At 36.1% G+C, this 15,205-nt stretch overlaps 1 protein-coding gene across 3 annotated transcripts in view; it reads left to right on the top strand.

Annotated features, from left to right (window-relative positions):
- The window catches only part of l(3)72Dr (lethal (3) 72Dr), a 30,489-nt gene that overhangs the window by 11,207 nt on the left and 4,077 nt on the right, over nucleotides 1-15,205 (top strand). The window contains exons 1-6 of one of the 3 annotated variants that reach the window (XM_073986468.1): nucleotides 6,385-6,694; nucleotides 6,807-6,926; nucleotides 6,992-7,369; nucleotides 13,774-13,824; nucleotides 13,898-14,154; nucleotides 14,214-14,418. In XM_073986468.1, coding sequence (XP_073842569.1) covers nucleotides 7,179-7,369; nucleotides 13,774-13,824; nucleotides 13,898-14,154; nucleotides 14,214-14,418 — 704 coding nt within the window. In that variant the 5' untranslated portion in view covers nucleotides 6,385-6,694; nucleotides 6,807-6,926; nucleotides 6,992-7,178. Of the gene's footprint in view, nucleotides 1-6,384; nucleotides 6,695-6,806; nucleotides 6,927-6,985; nucleotides 7,370-13,773; nucleotides 13,825-13,897; nucleotides 14,155-14,213; nucleotides 14,419-15,205 lie in introns of those variants that run through there. The other 2 variants (XM_073986469.1, XM_073986470.1) reach the window with 2 other exon arrangements.

Below are 15,205 nucleotides of genomic sequence, written 5' to 3'. Positions count from 1 at the left end.
CATTTTTGATGAACCGTACGAGGGTTAAATTATTCAAAAAAATTATTCCCCATATCCTCCTCTGTAATGTTGCCAAAGACACTATATAAAGGGTGTTTTTTTAAGCCCGGTAGAACTTGAAATTATAAAAAATAACACAAAAAATTAAATTGTAATCAAAATTTTTTTTATTCGAAAGATCAATACGTGACATTAACATTTGAAAATGATTTCGGGCATATGGGCACCGCGTCTGTTCTTGACGAAGTGCATTCTGGACGTCCAATTTTTGGCCACTTTTTCGAGCACTGCTGGCCGTATGTCACGAATAACACGAACAATGCTGGCCTCCAAGGCATCAATTGTTGCTGGTTTATCAGCATAAACCAGTGACTTCACGTAGCCCCACAGGAAATAATCGAGAGGTGTCAAATCGCACGACCTTGGAGGCCAATTGACAGGTCCACTTCTCGAAATCAACTTATCGCCAAATTTTGATTTCAATAAGTCGATGGTTGCGTTGGCCGTATGGCACGTAGCGCCATCCTGTTGAAACCACATCTCCTCCGGATCAATGTCATCCATATTATACCTTAAATAGCTCTATAAATAGGGCATTAATAAACTATAACAATCTTAATTGATCCTGCCTTATTGAATTTAGCGCATCAAAAAACACTTTCAAAGAAACTTTAAAAAGATTTTTATTGTAATTCCCTTTCTTATGTATGTATATAACAAGTAAATTATATGTACATTTTATTTTTATTTTTAGTCCTAGTCTGTAAGGAACATTGTTCTATAGACTATTATGAAATAAAGAAATATTTTTAAACAAAAAATCATTGATCATGGTGCGGTAACGATCTCCATTGACCGTAACGCGAGTTCCGGCCTCATTTTTGAAGAAATAAGGTCCGATGATGCCACCAGCATGAAAACCGCACCATACGTTGCATTTTTCTAGATGTAATGAAGTCTGTAGGGTCTCTTGTGGATTGGTCTCACTACAGATGCGGCAATTTTGCTTATTAACAAACCCTTTAAGCCAAAAATGCGCCTCATCGCTGAACACAATTTTGCGATAAAACAACGGGTCATTTGCCAACTGCTTAAATCATTTGGATTTGGATAATTTCGTAGCGTTGTTCAAGCGTGAGTCTATTCATGATGATTTGTCAGAGTATACTGAAACAAATAAAAATTTTCATTAAAATTTAATTGTTTGTGTTACTTTTTACAATTTAAAGTTCTATCTAGCTTAAAAAAACACCCTTTACATAAAATGCATAGATTCCAAGATATTTCAATTCGAATATTTCGAAAAAAACTGGAAATGGGCGGAACTTACCCTGCCTTCTTTGGTTACTTTCCGATGTAAACATCAAAAACGCCGATATACGTGTCTCATATTTTTAGCTCTACTTTCTTAATCTATTCAGTTTCCCATCACTTTGAAAAAAAAATGAATTTTGTTGCACTGTGTAATAACCAAATTAATACTGCAAGGTTAATGAATGGAACTTAAGCCAAAACCAACAAATATTTTCCATGACGTTTGTATTTTATCGACCCTAATATTATGGCTAACAGTTGGTATTTGCCCGCAGATAATTTTAGAAGCTCAGAAGGCATCTTACTAATTTTAAAAAGCCTTTTAAAACAGGGTTATAAAAACTTTTTGTTTGAATATTTTTTGGTTTTATATGAATGGTCATGGTAACTTTTCCAGGTTGAGATTTGAACCCACGTACCTAATAAAGTGGGTTAATCTTTTTTGTAGCATTTACCAGAATATTCCATTTTACTAAATTAAAGAAAACAAGTAAGAAAAGCGTTAAGTTCGGTCGGGCCGAACTTTTTATACCCTCCACCACAAATTTCAGCCATTTCGGCGGATTAATGTGGCCACAACCTTCAAAATACCGAAATTCGGAAGGTACCGTTCTATGGGGGCTGTATGATGGCGTGAACCTATACCTACAAATTTCTGGGGGAAAGTTTTATACGCCTAAAGAAGACTAAATACCAAATTTCAGTCATATCGGTGTGATAATGAGGCTAAAACGTTCAAAATATCGAAAATCGGGATATATTGTATTATGGGAGCTATATCAACACGTGGGCCTATATAAACATTTTATGGTAGAAATGTTTCTTAGCCTCTGGAAACACAAAATACAAAGTTACAACCAATTCTGTGGTCAAATGGGTCTAATACATTCAAAATATATAAAAATGACGCGTACTTTATATGTGGCCTTATATGGGGGCTATACCAAAACGTGGACCTATATAACCTAACTTTGGTAGGAATGTTTTCTGGCCTCTGAAGACACAAAGTACCAAATTACAACCAATTCTGTGGTCAAATGGGCCAAATATCTTAAAAATTCCTTAAAACGACGACGCGTCACGCGTCATTTTGTATGGGGGCTATACGAAAGCGTGGACCTACATAGCCCTCTTTCAATACCAAAAATCCTACGTAAATATAACATATTTTCCCAAAATTTCATCAACCTACGTCAATCCGTTCGGACGCTAGAGTGATTTCCACAGACGGACAGACGGACTGACATGGCTATATCGATGTAGAATTGCACGTTGATTAAGAATATATATAGTTTGTGGGGTCTACAATGATTATTTCGAGTAGTTACAAACGTAGTGACAAACTTAATATACCCCCATCCTATGGTGGAGGGTATAAAAACTGGGCAAAATTTGCATAGGTAGCATGGTACAATAAGGAAGGTAGAACAGGTTCGAAAAAACTATGGAAAATCAACCCTACACGTATGCCCGCTTCCTTTCAAAATTGTCTATGGTGACAAACGGCATGTTTTGTTTTTCTTAATGTTTGTTTTGTTTCATATTTTATTAAATTTTTAAAATTAATGAAATGTGTAAAAAAATGAATGGTACGATATTTTCAGTTTTCGAAATTGCCTTTAAAATTTCATAAAGATTAATTTACAGGACAAGACAATAACTTTTATGCGGATCTACAGATCGTAACTGTTGACTAATACGAAGAAAAGAAAAAGTATCAATAAAGTCAGCAGAAGTCCTCGTTTTATGAAGTGAAAGATTGGATTCTGTTAATTATCAATCTGTAAATTCGAGTCCTTGTAAGAATACAGAACATTAGCAAGAAAAATTTCAAGAAAAGCAGCTTTCATATTTCCACAACCTACATATGCGCACATGTATGTATGTATATTTACCACAAAAACTCCGGAAGTGACAAGGAGACTTCTCTCAAATCTTTTTTATCCACGAGTCTAATCCACGACCCCTCAGCGACCCCTCAGAAATGTAGCCTACAGGCGTGCTTACCATTTTAAGGCGGCAAGGACTACTTAAATCCTCAAAAGTACGCCAGAGAATGGAGAAAGTGAAATTCTTCTTATTGGAGGTTAAGATCACATTGTAATAATAAATCCGAACAAAAATATATTGGGGATTTAGCGAAAGATTCACCTTTTTTCTTTATTTTATATTCAACTAGCAGACCCCGGTCCGCGTTGCTGGCCCGTCGTAATGAGTTTTAATGACAACTTTTTATCGACTTTATGCTTGAAAATTCAAAAATAGGTATTTTCTACCTCACTTCTTCGGTCCATTGTCGAACCGAGAAGGATTTTTTGTCTGTAACCTTTCTTTTCTCTTACGGACTTTGTCGGCCAATTTATGCTTTTTAGGATTTATTATCGTCCATGTCCCTGTCTTTATCCTAAATCGATCTAAGTTTAAAGGTTAAAAAGTGGTTAAATCGAATTCTTCCGCTTATTGAGACTTTTCATGGCTGATGGACCGTTGAACCTCACCATTCAAGTAAATTTGTAAATATATAGTTTTTCTTGATCGGGGGCGCAACCACCGTTGTCTCGAAAACTAATTTGCAACCCGATGCACTCATAAGTTTAGCAAATATAGCGATTATAAAATAATAGGCCCCGAAATTCGTCTACAAATATATAGCATTTTGGGCCACGGGACATTCTTAAACATTTTCTGAATATTAAGTTCAGTAGTTTTGGAAAAATAATGTTTTGAAAAGAGTGGGCGGGCGTGGTCATCAGTTTTCAAGATATAACATATTAAAAAATAGTAGCTCCAAATATGTACCTAGGGTGCACACAACTTCATTGCGTACCAAAATGTATGCTGAAACCGATATAATCATACATTTATTTGGCTTATATATAGCGTTTAACAGAAAGGCATGGGAAGGTACCCCACCTCTTCCGAAATTCATAATATATACATAACAACGGCAAACATTGAGCTTTTGTCGCAAATTTTATGGAAATCCCTTCAGTAGTATTGGAGTTATGACATATTAATAAAAACAGGCGTGGTCGGACCAATAGGCCCTAAAGAAGTACCTAGATTGTAGATTAATCCGTAAATTTTTAATCCGGTACATGCATAATTTTTGCAAATATAACGTTTTTTAGGGAGGTAGCCCGCTCCCTCTGGAATTCAATAAAATATGTAACCTGTTTTCGGTGGGCGTGGTAAACTTTTCTTTCCAAAAAACCTAAGTTGGGTTATGACAGAATTTGATTTTTATTCATAAAGGTAAGGCGTTTTTTTCAAATATGCCCCCTTCAAAATTCAAGAAAATATGCCCGTACATTCCCTGACATTTTCAGGAAAATCGGATCAGTAGTTTTGTAGATGTAACTTATTTTAAAAAGTGGGTGTGGTCAAGTCATTGCATCCTAAAAAAGTGGGTAAGGTCTTCCGAAATAGATACATTCGTAATTATTGTAAATATAACATTTTTAAAAAAGTAGGGTATAGGGGAAGTACCCCGCCCCTTCCGAAATTCAACTGAATTTGTAGCCTATTTTAAGCGGGGGCCATCCTTGTACATTCCCCTGCAATTTCAGGAAAATCGGTTCAGTAGTTTTTGTAGAAATGATAAAAATTAAAAATTGAAAAAAGTGGGCGTACATTTTCTTTGCATAAAAAATATCGAAATCGGTCCAACCGTTCTCAACTGATGCCATGACCAATGAACGACATTTGATTTTTATTTTTAAAGATTTAAAAGTTTAGACAAATCGCGATTTCCTTGAAAATCCCTTCAGTAGTTTTGTAGATATAACCTAATTAGAAAGTGAGCGTGGTCGAATCTTAAGTCCCAAAATAAGTACGTAAGGTTGGAGACACAATCGCCATTGACTCGGAAATTAATTTTCCAAGCGATACATTTGTAATTGTTGCAAATATTGCATTTTTACAAAAATAGGGCATAGGGGAGGTACCCCGCCCGATCCGAAAGTCAAAAAATATGTAGCCTATTTTTATCGGGGACCAACCCTGTACATTCGCTGAAAGTTTCAGGAAAATCGATTCAGTAGTTTCGTAGATATAACATATTTAAAAAAGTGGGCGTTGTCCAGTCTTAATGCCCCAAATAAGCACGTAAGGTCGGAGACACAATCGCCATTGACTCGGAAATTAATTTTCCAAGCGATACATTTGTAATTGTTGCAAATATTGCATTTTTACAAAAATAGGGCATAGGGGAGGTACCCCGCCCGATCCGAAATTCAACCAAATGTGTAGCCTATTTCAACAGGGGACCATCACTCTACGTTCCCTGAAATTTTCAGGAAAATCTGTTGAGTAGTTTCGTAGTATAAAAGTGGGCGGAAAAGTGGGCGTGGCCAATTTTTCTTTGCATAAAAACCTAAACTGGGCTATGACTAACATTTCCACAAAAAATTATCCAAATCGCTCCAGCCGTTTTCAACTGATTCAATTACCAACAAACGACAATTGAGTTTTATATATAAAGATAAGAAGTTACATTGTTAAATAGAAGTTAATATCGTGACATAACTTTGTTTACTTGGGAGACCAGCGGAGACTTGCCCATATCAATCAATTTCTCCGTGAATTTACGTAATGTTTCCGTTACATCTTCATGTTCATTGGATTTGCAATGTTCAATCTGATTGTTACTGTATTTCGATTTATTGTGTGTCCTTGTAAGCACTGGACTTCACATTTGAAGACATTGAATTTAAATTTAATATCACATCCAGCAGACCACTCAGAGCCACGGTTATTGTCCCCAGGAATTTAAAAAAAATGTCATTTGAGCTCCCAATCAGTTTTTGATACGTTGCATCTTCTCATTGTTATTGTTTCTGTGTTTTTTACGACTACAATCCTTTTTTTCAATTAAAATTCAGTTGTGTGTGTATGTATTTTTAGGAATTTGTCAAAATTGGAATATTCAAAAAAAACGTAACAAAATGACGTTGACACAAGTTGGTCACCAAAAGAAAAAAATTATAATCAGCTGTGAGCTCTGTCATACCTTTCTTATTATACCATGATAGGTAGTACCTTTTTACAGTGTTTTTTCAATTTTACTTTATTCAAACATATTCAGATGAGCAACATCGTTATGATTGTTCTTCTGAATGTTAGCATAGTATAGGACTCTCAAAAAGTATATGGTATGGACCTCTGTAATCCAAACACATCTTAATAGACCTTAAGATATGCAAAGAAAAAATTGCAAACCAATTCAGATGAGCGGGAGTGTATACACGTTATCCTAATTGTCGAGATTATAAACAGGTTGTTAGTAGTATTTCCAACGAAGGCCGCAGGGATCCCTAGGTCTAAAAAACTTTGCCCGTTTGAATTAAACACAGTTTTTTACTCGTAAATTATGTAACATGTAAGTTTGTTGCATTTATTGAACGTTATTGATTCTGATGTTTTCATTTATTTTTTAATTTTTTTTCTTTACTCGTCAATCAATGTTTTTTTTTCACTTTTGTAAAACAAAGAACAATTGTAGCGCGTTCATTCATTAACAACCCACTGGCCGTGAATATCTTATAAATGGCATACAAAAAAAAAATTACGTTTACTTTCTCTTTCCCTTCTTTCTACACCTACAAGTATAGGTACTCATTTATTATTGTTTTTGTTGCTATTGTGTTTTATCCAACTCACTGCAATTTCTATTCAGTGTGCATCAAGTTGTTGAACAATAAACACCATCCAACCATCTGTCCACAAATTAAAAGACATTCGCCAAACGGCTGACAATTAACTGATTTGCATGTTTCGTATAGGCATTTGTTTGTTTGCGAACTAGCGTGAAATTATAGTGTACTGGCGGCGGGTTCGATGGACCCAGAGTAAATTTCAGCATTATGGCAAATTCGTATCATCATCATCATGATGGCGGTAGTTGTAATGAAAATGTAACACCTGTCATTGGTATTTTATGCATTGATATTGCGAAACCCCTCCAAGAGACCTATGGCAAACAATATCACAGTTATTTGGCTGCCTCATATGTGAAATTTTTGGAAACAGCCGGAGCAAAAATTATACCAATATGGTAAGTTTTTCAAAATATATATATTTCACATTTTTTCCGCAGAAAAGAAAATATTTGCAATTTTGTTTTGTAAACAAAACGGTGAACGCATATACTTAGCTACAAAATAATTGCATAAACAAACCAAAGAATTCAGAGCGCGCATGAGATGAAAAACTAAGAGTTGAATATTTGGGGAAAAAAGAGAGAAAATGGCGAGAACAAGTAAGACAAGAAAAACAAATGTTTCTCTGTTGTGAAAAATCAATCAACAGTCTGTGTGTACAACACACATGCATACACATGTGAAAAGTGTTTTGTATATGTATGTGTGGATGATACAATAGTGTTGCCAATGATATTATTTGAAATTTTCTCATACATATATATGTATGTATATATTACCGTTATAATAAAAATTTGAATGTATTTATTTATTTAAGCTTCGTTCCAGTACTTTTTTAATGGTAAAAGTGTCAAAAGAGCAAACCGTCGAAAATGAGTTCCACATTCACATTTTTCCAAATTGTACGGGAACGGAAAAATCGCAGAAACGCAACAAAAAAACTGGAACAAATGTCAAACCAGAAGCCGGCAAACATGTTGCACATTTTTGCTCGCCCAAAATTGTTGGGTAAAAAGTTTCTAAAGAGAAAGCTATTCAGAGCCATTTTTGTTCAAGAGAAGTGAACATTTTGCAACTTTTTTGGTGTACCGGAACGCATTTTGGGAAAAATGTGTTAAATGTGTAAAAACGTTTTGGTTCTGGAACGAAGCTTAGTTGGCCTTCTACAGAATTTTTTTCCTATATGCCGCACTAAGAAAAAATTTCCATTCCCATCTATTTGTTGTTTTATATCTCCAATTTTGAATACCGCGTTTTCGATTTCGTCTTCCACTTGCTTACTCCATGGAATCTTGGCCTTCCAGTTCTGTATGTACCGCCATGCGGCCCGTATTTAAATGTCTTTTTACCTGGTTCATCATGGCTTATTCTTATGACATGGTCTAGCTTAGACATCTCGATACGTTTAACTACTATACTGAGGTTGGGTCATGCGACATCGATATTCACCAAGCACTGCCTTATCTGCTTTCTTAACCAAAGTAGCATCTGTTGGCCAATACTAGTCTTTTTTTACCCTGCATTATAATATGAAGGTTATAATTAAATTTGTCATTCCGTTAACACATCGAAATATTCGTCAAGGGACCCTGATCAAGAATAAAATATACTTTATTTTATTCTTGATCAGCATAAAATTCTAAGTCGAAGTAGCCACGACCGTCGGTCTGTCTGTTGAAATACAGATACAGGCCGTAATGTTTAAGGTAGAGCTTTCCTAAGATTTTGGTGTTTAAAATGGACTATATCGGTCCACGATATATATGTCCCCCCGATTTTCGGTATTTTGAAAGTTTTAGCCTCATTATAACACCGAAATGGCTGAAATTTTGGTTGAAACTTTTCCTCTGAAAATTGTTGGTATTGGCCCGAGTTTTCATATAGATCCCATAGGATGGTACCTCCGGATTTTCGGTATTTTGAAGTTTGTGGCACTTATATACTACCGAAATGGCTGACATTTTGGTATTAGTCTTCTTTGGGGGCATTAAACTTTCCTCTTGCAATTTGTCGGTATAGGTCCACGTCTTCATATAGCGACCATAGAACGATTCCTCCCGATGTTAGGTGTTTTTAAGTTTGGGGCCTCAATATCCTACCGAAATGGCTGAAGTTTGGTATTTAGTCTTCTTAAGGGATATTAAACTTTCCAGCTGAAACTTGTCGGTATAGGTCAACGTCTTTATTTAGCCCCCGAAGAGCAGTACCTTGCGAGTTTCGGTATTTTTAAAGTATTAAGTCTTCGTTGGCGGTATAGAATTGTCAACCGGTCATTTTTCGGTATAGGTCCATAAAGGTTTCATAGACTTTCCAGATTTTAGGTGTTTTCAGGATTATACCTCAATATCGCAGCGAAATAGCTAAAATTTTTATTTAGTGCTCATTGGGGGTATACAACTTTCCACTTGCAATTTGTCGGTATAGGTCCACGCCTTCAGAAAGATTCCTCCCGATTTACGGTATTTTTAAGTTTGGGGCCTCAATATTCTACCGAAATGACTGAAATTTGCTATTTAGTCTTCGTTAGGGATATTAAACTAGCCCCCATGGAAGGGTACTTCGCGATGTTCGGTATTTTGAAGGTAGTCGCCCCAGTATCCCACCGAAATGGCTGAAATTTGGCATTTAGTCTTCGTTGGAGGAATATAATTACACGGTGCGCCTTAACTAACTTTAAATGGAAGATGCTTACACCATGGAAGTTTTTGCAGATTCTGAAACTACAATGCTTATAGCTGAAATATATCAAGAAACAAAAAAAAAATCGCCGGAGGGATTTTCAAATAAATCGCGATTTAAGTTCACATTTTTAGGGGTTTCTTTAAGTTTTCAAGATTTTGCTTGGAAACCGCGAGTCCTATGTAAATGAGAAAATGTTGTAGCTGTGAAAATTCTCCACAAGATTAACTTTTATGACATTTTGAAGTTCAAATTGAGACAATGCACTGGCTGTATCGCCTCCTTAATTGAAGATTTGGGCCGCCACCGTGGTGCAGTGATTTGCACCAGGCAGCCAAAATCAACAGTTTTCAACGGTGGCAAAATACCTCTCAGAAATGTTTGCTTTCCTGAGTATTTCAGTCATGTAAAACTTCTCTACAAGTGGTATCTTGACTCATCGATAAACAGTAGGTCCCATATCATCGGGGTGCACTCATTAAGAGAGAGAAGTCTCCCTTGTCTCATCTGGGATGTTTGTAGGACATTTATTTTATTAGGATACCGGTGGAATATATTTCGGTTAGTGTCCGTTAGCCATAAGCGACAAACCGAGCTTGGAGCTTGCTGAGAACGTGGAGCGTGTTTGGAGCTGCTAAATGCTGGGAGATTGGAGTGTGCTAAGTGTATGGAAGTTGCTAGAGCTCGAAGCTTGCTAAGAGCTGGGAGTGCGCTAAACGCAGGATCGAAAACTTGGCTGTCTAGTGCCAGTCACCGAGACTGCGGACGAGCCATAAGTCTATTTTACATTCTACATTGTCGGGTGACTTCGATAACATCGGTGAGAAAAACCAAATATAATTTCGGACAGTAGCACGAACAATGGGACAATGTTGAGTATAGGAAATAATGATGATGTTAGTAAATATGGATCTTAAGGTGGGACTATACACGCAGAGAAAAAAATATGATTGATCCAACAATATTCGAAGAGCAAAATATGTATTGTAAAGATATTGTTAAATTCCAAATGTAGTATTGTGATTCCAACAATTGGGTTTTGTTAAATCCAAAAATAATTTTTGTCAACTGGACAATAGTTCTCTCTTTTCTTCGACAATTTTTTCTCTTTTCTCGCTATTCGATGCCGTGTTGAAAAAAACAATTATGGTGAGTTTTGTTTGTATGACATGATCCCTTTATCTTTGTTTTTGTGTGTATGTATACCAACAATGAGACTCTTGTTTTTATTTGTTTCTGTTTTGTTTCATTCTTCTATCTTCATTGTGCTTTGAGGTTTGGTGTTATACCGGAGTTTGTTATGGTGTTTAATTATTCCTTATGTTGTGGTGGGTGTTGGTGGCTTTTTGTTTGTCTTTGTTGTCAGCCAATGCAGCAAACAATACATGGTTTGTTTCATTAATGATTGCAATATTATACGCGACATTTGTATCCAAGTTATGTGAAAAATGTATATGAGAAGTATATACACTCAAATCAAACATTTCTTGGCTGGTTTTCTGGGTTGACAATACTTTTTGTAAACAAAATTAGATTATGATAGTTTCTACAATCGGTATTGTTAACGATTTTTACAATATTGCTGAAATTCAAAAGCTGTTTTTGTTTTCTATGTTTGGAACAAAAGATGGTATTTTTGGATTTGAATTACAATGTTTGAACAAAACAAATACATTTTTGGAACCAAAACAGATATTTTTGTTCCAACAAAAGCGAAAAATATTTTTTCTCTGCTTGTAACTGAGTGTCAAAGGTGGTGACCTTAAACTGTATTAAAACGAAAATCTGTTAAACTTAAGCGATGATGTCTACTATCCCTTAGGAGGACAATCGGAAGAATGATGCTAATACGAATAATACAATTGTTAACATAGCCAATCCTCATCAAACGTCAACCTCACCCACTGTCTACTTCTGACCTGGTGTCCCATATATCCAAAGAAGAAATCCTGACAAATTTTGCCATCAAAAACATGGAAGAAATTGTCAAAAGAAAGAAATAACCAAATCTCAAAGGAGGTAAAAGGCATATTGCAAATCCTCCCTCAGCAGAAGCAAACTCCACGTGTCTGGGAGGGAGCATTACATGTTTAGACAGTGTTCCAGAAACCTCTATAAGCCCTATGGTCCTCAATGAGTTAAACGGAAAAGAACAAGTACAAAAGTATCAGTCGGCTTTGCTCACAGAGATATACCCTCAGCCTATGTGAATTGAAACAATTGTTGAACTTTTGTGGGGGAGGGAACCATAAGGGGAAGATCGATAACGGCCAAAATATTAGGAGATCCAATTTGGTTGCCTCGTTCAAGGGATATCGTGCATACCAATTTAGTGACATTTTTTTTAAATATTGGAGGGAAGTACATGAAGTTGCAGTAAATCTTCGAACTGAAACAAAGTTTCGACACCTTTTGGGTTATTTAAAGTGAACTTATCCGAAATGTTGTGTGGGAGGTACGCGAAGGAGTGGACAAATAAAGTCCATATTCAAACCTCATATACATATTGTAGAAATATTTGGATGTGTAAAGTATGGACCAATTGGGTCACTCCCATAAAGATTTATCGTGCACACAATTTTTCCGAACATTTTTGAACTTTTGTGGGGGAGGCAACTTTCACGCTATTTGCACGGGAAGTGTGAAATTGTCCCAGATGAAACTTGTACCGTCGTATGGGGGACGGCGAATACAAGTTGTTACAACAAAAACCAAAGCAATTCGAGAGCAGGTCCTAAACTGAACTTTTGTGCAGGAGGTACCCGAGTGAACCGATTGAATCCATATTGGAACCTGATCTAAGAAATTTCGCTATGTGCAAAGTTTGAAGCAAATCGGTTATTCCCTTCAAGAGTTATCGCGCGCACAAATTTTCCGAACATTTTCGAACTTTTGTGGATGAGGTACCGGAAGGAATTGACTGACATAATCTATCGTTGTCTGTTTTTTTTTTTAAATGCGGCAGCCCCCTAAATTGTTTAGTTTTGTTAGATTTTGGGATTGCCAAAGTTTGAGCACAGTCGGAATATGTTAACAAGTGCCACTGGGGCCTCAATGTTTCCATAGTAATTTGCATGGTGCAAAAGATTCATTTTCATGAAATTATTTTAAAGGCCACGTTTATTGTTCAATCGATGTTAAATTTTTACCAGTTCATTTCTGTGACTAAACAAGTAATCCTACAAAGAAATCGGTGCCGATTCTTTTATATTATCAATCTTAAAATCTAACAAAACTAAACAATTTGGGGGGGTGCCGCATAAAAAAATTCAGACATCGCTTTTTTAAAACCACTCTACTGTATGCAAACTTACAAGCCCACTACCAAAAGTTGCCAATACATACATTCGCATTTGTATATGCCGGCGTTGCTTCAGACCTCTCTCTAGATTATGAAGTTCGTTCTTGAGGTGCCTGGGTGGGCGAATCCTGTCCACTAGATCGTGGCAAGGATGCTCACCCTAAAGAGGAGACCGATTTCATTTTCGATCTTCGAACACTTCAAGCACTTAAACAAAAAAGTTAAACTTTTGTGGGGGAGGTAAACGTGCGCTCCAGCCACCTAAACAGACAGACGGACGGACATTGCTAAGTCGACTCCAAATAGTCTGAAACGGATTTCGTCCAAACATACTTAGGGTCTAAAACCATTATTTCGATGATGTGTCTCATCGAGATGATGATCTTAGATCCCATGTATCTTTGAACAAAATCCGTTTTAGACAATTTGGAGTTGATTTAGTCCTTTCCGTCCGTCTGTTTGGCTGCTGTGCACGATAAATCTCCAATTCATCAATCATGCTTAGCACATCGTAATATTTGGTCCATATTTAGATCAAGTTCAAATATGTGTAAGTAATATCAGCAATCTCTTCCGGTTACCTCATCCATAAAATTTTTTGGCTAAAATCGTGGACCCGATAACTTTCGTACGGCTTAAAGAAATTGGACCAAACTTTGTTACGGGATCAGCGGAGTTAGCTGGCGGGAAAGTCAACAGAAAGCAATTGTTTGCACTCGTGAAAGTTCGCATATTTAAACTAACTCGCATTTCTGTGAAATTAACTGATTTCCTCAACAAGAAATTTGTTTCAATCTTTTTCCATTTATTTATTTTTAGGAACAATCGACCTCGCAGCTATTATGAAAAGATAATGAGTAAAATTAATGGGTATGTGTAACGTTCTAAAAATTAACTGAAGCTCAAAAAAAAAAAACAAATAATATATTTACTGTTTTAACAGAATTTTGTTGCCAGGTGGTGCGATTTTCTTTAATTCAAAATATTGTACCAAAGATATGACCAGTCACAGTTATTTGAGTTCAAAACACATTTACGACATTGCACGGCAACTTAATGAGCGTGGTCAATATTTTCCTCTGTGGGGTACCTGTCTGGGTTTCCAATTAATGTTAACACATTCGGCCGGTGTTGAAGATATACGACAGGATTGTCTATTTATGAATACCTCATTGCCTGTGGAATTCGAAGATCAACAAGGTGATTTTTCGGTTTGATTATAAATTGATTATTAAAATGTAAATATGTTTTAATTTTAGTTTTAAAAGAATCCAAATTATTTGCCCAACTTGATGAGTCAGTGAAGAGTCGAATGTCTGCTCAGCCCTTTGGTTATCATTACCATCGATATTGTATAACAAAAGATGATTTGCGAATGTTCAAAATCAGCGAACAATGGCAGGTGTTGGCTAGCAATAAAGATGATAATGGTTTGGAATTTATAACGATAGTGGAACACTCGAAGTAAGTAAAGCAACTACAATAAATAATGAATAGAAACGATGTTACATGTACGATCGAGCGGAACACATACACAGGCACATTTCATTATAACTGCCATGAATACACGAGAAGTATATGTACCCAACAAATCAATCGTATCGACATCGTAACGAAATCGGAACAAAATTCGGACGATACGTCCGATATCTGATCCGAAATCGTAACTATATCTTAACGAAAGTTGTATGAAGTGGTTGACAAAATTTCTGAACGAAATGTCGGAGCGACATCGGATCGATTTCGGTCCGATTTCGTAACGAAATCTGAAGAAAATCCTTGGGAAATTCGGAAAGGAAATTTCTTTCCGGCATTCGTTCCGAAATCGTAATGAAAGCGGTACAAAATCTAAACTAATTCCTCTCCGAAAAATCGTTTAGAAATCGGAACGAAATCGGAACGACTTTGCTTCCGAAATTGTTCAGGCGTGTCGGGCATCAGACATTTGGTTTGCTGGGTAGTTAGCGGGAAGTATTACATCTGTTGTGGAATTCTGTAACTAATTTTTTACGTTAACGACAAAAATAGGCCAAATTAATTCGCAAAAATTAAGAACGAAAAGTTTTGAAGTACACAGCATTAATGAAGTAATTAGTTTTCTTTTCTGTTCAAAATTTTAGGTGGAGATATTTTTTAACCTCAGATACCCCAAATGCCTAAATTAGGTCAGAAAATGTATCTAAAAATTTCTTTAGTCGGGCGGAAAATATATATGGAGGCTATATTAAAGTGTAGGCCTATGTTGAAAATT

This window comes from Musca autumnalis, unplaced genomic scaffold (genome assembly GCF_047663935.1).
Source record: "Musca autumnalis isolate F117 unplaced genomic scaffold, ASM4766393v1 scaffold_4, whole genome shotgun sequence".
Taxonomy (NCBI): Eukaryota; Metazoa; Arthropoda; class Insecta; order Diptera; family Muscidae; genus Musca; species Musca autumnalis.
Note: the sequence above shows the minus strand (reverse complement) of the source record. Positions and strands in the feature narration are given on the sequence as shown.